At 56.5% G+C, this 6,333-nt stretch overlaps 1 protein-coding gene across 1 annotated transcript in view; it reads right to left on the bottom strand.

The window, feature by feature from the left end:
* Positions 1 to 6,333, bottom strand: part of DNAH17 (dynein axonemal heavy chain 17) — a 35,080-nt gene that overhangs the window by 19,923 nt on the left and 8,824 nt on the right. Inside the window, exons 24-38 of the mRNA XM_057380493.1 lie at positions 6,196 to 6,333; positions 5,654 to 5,902; positions 5,066 to 5,188; positions 4,508 to 4,855; positions 4,338 to 4,429; positions 4,090 to 4,216; positions 3,719 to 3,871; positions 3,274 to 3,399; positions 3,025 to 3,132; positions 2,787 to 2,918; positions 2,365 to 2,525; positions 2,113 to 2,269; positions 1,658 to 1,762; positions 1,095 to 1,252; positions 487 to 625 (exon numbers count right to left, since the gene is read on the bottom strand). The exon at positions 6,196 to 6,333 is cut by the window's right edge and continues 4 nt beyond it. Of these exons, the coding sequence (XP_057236476.1) occupies positions 487 to 625; positions 1,095 to 1,252; positions 1,658 to 1,762; positions 2,113 to 2,269; positions 2,365 to 2,525; positions 2,787 to 2,918; positions 3,025 to 3,132; positions 3,274 to 3,399; positions 3,719 to 3,871; positions 4,090 to 4,216; positions 4,338 to 4,429; positions 4,508 to 4,855; positions 5,066 to 5,188; positions 5,654 to 5,902; positions 6,196 to 6,333 (2,316 nt within the window). The remainder of the gene's footprint in view (positions 1 to 486; positions 626 to 1,094; positions 1,253 to 1,657; positions 1,763 to 2,112; positions 2,270 to 2,364; positions 2,526 to 2,786; positions 2,919 to 3,024; positions 3,133 to 3,273; positions 3,400 to 3,718; positions 3,872 to 4,089; positions 4,217 to 4,337; positions 4,430 to 4,507; positions 4,856 to 5,065; positions 5,189 to 5,653; positions 5,903 to 6,195) is intronic.

The raw sequence follows: 6,333 nt of genomic DNA, 5'->3' as shown, positions 1-6,333 counted from the left end.
TCAGAGGAACACCCTGTCCATCACCCCCGAGCCAGGTCACCCAAATGGCACCCAGGCTAAATGGACCTAAGCTGAGCTTATTTACAGGAGAAGCCTCTGTCAGTCAGGGGATGGTTTGGAACTGGGAATCTGCTTCCTTCTTGGAGACACATTTGTAATGTAAATCACCTCTCCTGAGATGAATAATCTGAATGCTTTCACCTTAACTGGTTTAATTTGAATTAATTCCAATTCTAATTCTAATTCCAATTCTGATTCCAATTCTAATTCTATTTCTATGCTGTTCTATTTTTGGGTCTCTTGATTCCTTCCTTAAAGCAGAAAGGTGCCCTATGATGCACCAGGTAGAGGTGTATCTTGTGCAGCCATAGACCTTCACTCCATGTGTCTCCAATCCCACTACAGTGTGTCAGGTTTGATGATCAAATGGACTCTTTCCTCTCAGAGCACTGTGAAAATACTGTTMATTGTAATATTGTTAATTACCTGTTTTGACAGCAGCTCTTTGCAGAGCGTGTAGAGAGTGATGAACTTTCTTGCCAGGAGCCTGGCTTCAAGAAATCCCTCTGCCACAAGCATGATTTCGCAGATCAGTTCAAAATCGGGGACCACCATGGCACAGGGTCTAGAGGAGAGCAGCAGCAGCTGGCAGGGCTGTTCACCCTGTCCTTACCGTCCCCCAAGGTTTGTCCCCAAGTTTCCAGTACAAGCCAGTGGCTGCAGTTGCACTGCTGGGCTCCTTCTCCAAGCAGGGCTCATGTCCCACCACATTGGGGCACTTCTGCAGCCTTGGGTTGAGTTTCTCCAAGGACAGGGGTCCCTGTGTATCCCTGTGCCTCCCCTTCCAGTGCTTCATCACCTTTTGGTCCTACTCTCAATTGGATTTCTAGTTGAGGATGGCAATTAGAGCCAACTGAGCATCCTCTCCCGTTGCTGAGCAGCCCYGCTCATCCCCCCTGGCCATTTCTAGGGAGTGACAGGACTGTCACGTTGTGCCCAGGGCTCCCTCACACCAAGCCCTCGGCTGGGGTCCCACAGTGGATGTGGCACACAGTGCCAGCACCGAGCCAGGCGCTGCAGTGACTCTGACCCACCTGAACAGAGCTTTCAGGTTCTCGGGCAGCTCCGTGCGCCCGGCGTACCCGGGATTCATGGTGATGAACAGCCCCACTGATGGCACCAGGGAGATGGTCTCCCCAAGGAAGTTGAATGTTTTCTTCTTGGCACGGATTGCATCTTGAATACATTTTACCTGCCCGGTGAGCAGAGGTGTTGGTGCTGGCACTTCCCAGCTCCGTGCCCAGTGCCCCAGGGTGAGCCTGAGRCTTTGGCTGTGCCAGGAATGACACTGAGATCTTGCTGAAGCCACAGCAGCAGGAGAGCTGGCCTTAAACCAGCGCCTTCCTAATCACCCCAACTCCCTGTCCCGGATGATGGCAGAGCTGGGGGGTGACAGGTCACCAGGATGGGACACAGTTTAACTGTGAGCAAATGCACTGCTGTGCTTCCACCTCCCACCCGTGTCCTAATAGGACACAGTGGAGACAACAGTAGCAAACTGTCCTGTGAGCCAGATTGAATTGGGGCAGCATCCAGGACATGAGCTGGGGAGTCTCTTTAGCACCCAGAGCCRCTGGGTTGTGGGGACAGCACGCACCTGCACCGCAATGACAGACAGGACCTCCACCAAAATGCGGTTGAACTCATCAAAGCAGCCCCAGGCGCCTGTCTGGGCAAGGCCTTTGTAGATGTTCCCACAGGACTGGAGAGAAAGAGCAGCGGGAGGGGACTCAGGCACTGCCACCCCTCTATGCCACCCCTCTATGCCACCCCTCTATGCCACCCCTCTATGCCACCCCTCTATGCCACCCCTCTATGCCACCCCTCTGTGCCATCCCTCTCAGGCACTGCCATCCCTCACGGCAGCGGCTGTGGGGGGTTTGGTGACAAAGCTGACAAAGTTTGCTGAGTGCTGCTTGTGCTTTACGGATTGTGCTCTTCCCATGGGCCATCTCCCACAGTGATAGAGCTCCCTTGCTGCCACAGACCCCAAAGAAGCCCCCATTGTCTTGGGGCACTTCAGTGCCACCATCCCGTTGTCCCGTGCCCTACCTTGTAGTCCATCTGCTCGGAGCAGTTGAACACGTAGACCATGATGCCCACGGCCCTGCCCAGGTCCTTGGTGGTCTCGGTTTTCCCGGTGCCCGCGGGGCCGGCGGGGGCTCCCCCCATGTAGAGGTGCAGGGACTGGGTCAGGGTGATGTAGCACCTGGGGAGCGAGGGAGCTGGGGCTCAGCATGGCCTGGGGGGCTGGGGGAGAGCAGAGGGGCTGGGGGAGAGCAGAGGGGGCTGGGGGGCTCCAACCTGTCTGTCAGGGGGGTGATGACCAGCCGGGGCGTGTTCCCCAGGTACTCATACGAGTAGGTGAGCTGCGCGTCGCAGATGTTGGCGTAGCAGTGCTTCATCCCCTCATCCCAGCGGTGCCGCAGCTGCGACTGCCAGGCAAACGCCTGGGAATTCTCCACCTGTGGAGCAGTGGGTGGAGGGCAGGAGGGCACGGGCACTGCCCCCTGGACAGCCACACAGCCCTGCTTGGGAGTGTTCTGCACCTCCCAGTGCAAGGAGAGTGAAACGGGTCCTGGTGCTGTGCTGGCATCCTTATCCCTCCTCATGGCCCATCAACCATCAACCTATGTGCCCAGCCCGAAAATAATAGAATGACAGGAAACCTGTGCTCCAGAATTCTGAGGGATGGTGCAGCAAAAAYACCCTCCTGTACTGAATACCTTTGTTTGGATCATTTTGGCCACAACGTCCCTCGCATGGACATCAATGGTGCAGATTGTCATGATCTTCATTCTGTCTCCAGCACTCAGGTTCCCAAGGAGCAGGGAAATCAGGGCATTCAGCCGGGCGATCTGGGGAAGGACAGAAAGAATGGGTGTAGGGATGATGCCCTTGTGTGCCCACGAGGTTGGGCAGAGAGGCTCGGGCCAGGTGCAGTCAGCTCTGGGTAATGCCCACCTGCTTTTTGTTATAATCCTTCAGGGCATTTTCATAACCTTTCTCCAGGCTGGCGAAGGCTACCCCAACTTCTGAGGTCCAGGCAATCTGGGTGCATGTCAGAGCGATCTGCAGCAAACCATGGGACACACGGCCATAAAGAGGAACCGTCACCCTCACCATGGCTCAGAGTGGTCACCCGTGCCTCCCGGGGCTCTGTGCCCCCTCCTGCTGCTGTCCCTGCCAGCCTGGCCCCGCAGCAGCACCCACCTGTGCTGGGTAGTCAAACACCCACTCTTCCCGTGGTTTCCCCTCGTAGGTGCCCAGTGCCTGTGGCATGAGGTTCCTGAGCGTCGAGCGCATGCGCTCCAGCAGCCGGTTCAGCCAAACCTCCACCTGCGGGGCCACAGCAGCCCTGAGTGACCCCTCCCTGGCACCAGGACCAGCCCCAGCACACAGAGCCTGCTGCTGGTCCCACACTCTGACAGGGGATGGTCTGAGGGACAGCAGCAAAGGGTAACACCCTGCACCTCTGCAGGTGGAGATTCACATGACTGTGACGTTCTGTGCCTACAGTGCAGGTCTCATTTCTGGGGTTTTTGGCCGAAAACTTTGTATTTTTATATTCCTGCCAGGCTGTTAGAGCACAACCAGCAAAAGGCTCGTCCCCATCCTCAGCCTGCTCCCCACCCCAGCACACAGAGGCTCCACCAACCTGGCCRGACAGGTCACAGTCTGCATCGAAGGGCACGTACTCCCCGTCCCGGCTGAACATCCCATGGGCCATCTTCTGAGGCTTGTTGTCCGAATCCAGCTGGAACTTCAGCTTGGCCAAACTGTCAAACAGCTTTGTCAGGTGCCGTGACACCTGAGAGCAGAGGAACAGCCACTGTCAGGACCCCGTGATGTGTGGAGGTGCCATCAGCAACTGGATCCACCCCAGAGCGCTCCCTGGCACTGCATCCCCGGGGAGGGGGACCAGGAGTGGAGCTCTGTCCATGGGAGTGAAAAATGCTCTAAAACTGCTCAAACAAGTTAGCAGGGAAATGGCACAGGACTCCCCCCGTGCTCACACATAGCTCATACCTCAAGGGGCTCAGTCCCCTTTGATAAAATATCCAGTAGATCCGCAGAGGAGACAAAGTAGAACCGGGGAAAAGCCAATCTTTTGGTCTCGAGGTATTCWGCTAAGGCCTTCTCACAGAGCACCAGCCTGGCAGAAAACAGGGAAAAACCATKAACCCTGACTCTTTGCTTTGCCTTGTCTTGCTTTGGCAGRWTCACCCCCTTCCTTTGCCCCCACARAYRCTTCWCCAGGATGACCTGACCCCCACCTGCCCTGCAGATCGTCCAGACTAGCTGTAAGCCCCGGCTTGTTGGTGCATTCAATCACATTGGGGGTTTTTACTGCGTCAGCCATCAGTGCCTGAAGAGGAAAAACACTTCAGCCCAGCTGAACTGGCAGAGAGCTGCAGGGAAAACGAGGGGGGAATGGGCTTCTCACTCGGAAATCTTGGTCGATGGTATCAAATTTCTTGGACTCCTCTGGCAGTTGGCTGCGGGTGTCTTCAGATGCTATGAAAATTGTCTCCAGATGACTCCACTTCCTCTGCACCTCAAACCACGTGTTGATAACAGTGTCGGTGGTCGACAGCTTCTGCTGCCATTCCTGGCCCCTCTGAAGGAAGAAGGCTCGGTACTTGGAAGCCAACACGTTCTGCAGCTGCATTTGGTTGTCCTCCAGAGTCTCAATGAGCTCCTCATCCATCTTGAGCAGCGGGAGCTGGGTCCTGCTGTGGGGYTCATACTCAAACTCCAGCGTTGCCCAAGTAGTGTCCAGGGCATTCAGCACCTGCAGTCAGGACATGAGGATGAGCTGGGTGCCGTGCTGCTGGGGACAGGAACAGCAGGGACAGCAGGACAGAGGAATTCCTGTTCCAGGCATGGGCTCCACCAGCTCCATGTGGACTGCAGCCCCAGGGAGCGGAGCATGAGCCCTCGACAGCAGAGTCACAGTGGCACAGGGGTCTCACAAAGCAGGGGAGGAGCTGAYCCCATTTACCTTCTCCATCCCTGCCTCCTTCGTGGCTTTGTCCACAATGCCGCGAACCTCCTCCTCAAACTTGTGCAGGTTCAGCTGCAGCAGATCTGCGAGGGTGGTGTTCTCAGACATGGTGAATTCCACCTGGAGCAGAACCACGTGGGCCATGGACTCCCCTCCAGAGAGAGCCAGTCAGTCCAGCAGCTCACCCAAACGAGCTCATCAACACATCCACATTTAGAGATTCTACACAAATAATTGCACGTGGCCAGATTTAAACCTGACGGCACCCTTCCCTTGTTGGGTGCAGATCTTGGGAGCCTCCTGGGCCAGGGATGGGGAGAAGGACTCGTGAGAATGGGAGGAGGACTGGTGAGGATGGGAGGAGGATTCGAGAGGATGGGGAGGAGGACTCGAGAGGATGGGGAGGAGGACTCGAGAGGATGGGGAGGAGGACTCGAGAGGATGGGGAGGAGGACTGGTGAGGATGGGGAGGAGGACTGGTGAGGATGAGGAGGAGCACTCGTGAGGATGGGAGGAGCACTCGTGAGGATGGGGAGCAGGACTCTGAGGATGAGGAGGAGGACTGGTGAGGATGAGGAGGAGCACCTTGGTGGTGTGCACGAGCTCCCGCCAGTGCCGGTCCCTGATTGCGGGGTTCTGCAGCTCGCTCACGGCGCGCAGCGATGTCATCATGTTCTTCATGCTGCTGTCCAGCCCTATGAACGCATCCCAGCTCTTCACCTCCTTGTCCAAACTCCGGATGTCTTTAGCGAATTTCTTGCACTCGATATCCATGTCCTCAACGTTGAGCTCGCTCCACYTGGTTGTGTTCCAAGTGGCGATGCTCAGCTTCACCTAGACTCAGGATACAATTTCATGATGTGAWTAGCAGAAGCATCGAGAAGAAGAGCAGCATACCCAGTGCCTGCATGCCCCGTGTGCTCCCTGGCCCTCCCACACGGGCTCTAAGTGTGACAACCTGCCCAATGTCCCAYGCTCCTGGTGGCAGTCAGCTCTCTGAGAAGCTGCAGCAGCTCTGCACCTTTGGCTGGCAATGCCCAGCTGTGCCAGCCAGGAGCAGCCTGCTGTCCAACCCTTGTCTGGACGCAGCATTAGCCATTGTTGTGCCTCCAGACCACAGCACGTACCAGGTCCACCATGTCCCAGAGCTCCTTGAGCAGGCGCAGCTCCCTGCGACACGCTTTGAGCTGTTTGTACTCGGGCAGSGACACCTCAAACAGCGTGGCTGAGGTGGACAGGGCTTCCATGTCCTTCTCCAAGACTGC

Source organism: Malurus melanocephalus, unplaced genomic scaffold, assembly GCF_030028575.1.
Source record: "Malurus melanocephalus ecotype Western Australia unplaced genomic scaffold, MMel_1.1 scaffold_453, whole genome shotgun sequence".
Taxonomy (NCBI): domain Eukaryota; kingdom Metazoa; phylum Chordata; class Aves; order Passeriformes; family Maluridae; genus Malurus; species Malurus melanocephalus.
The sequence above is the reverse complement of the archived record's forward strand: the minus strand, read 5'-3'. Positions and strand labels throughout refer to the sequence as shown.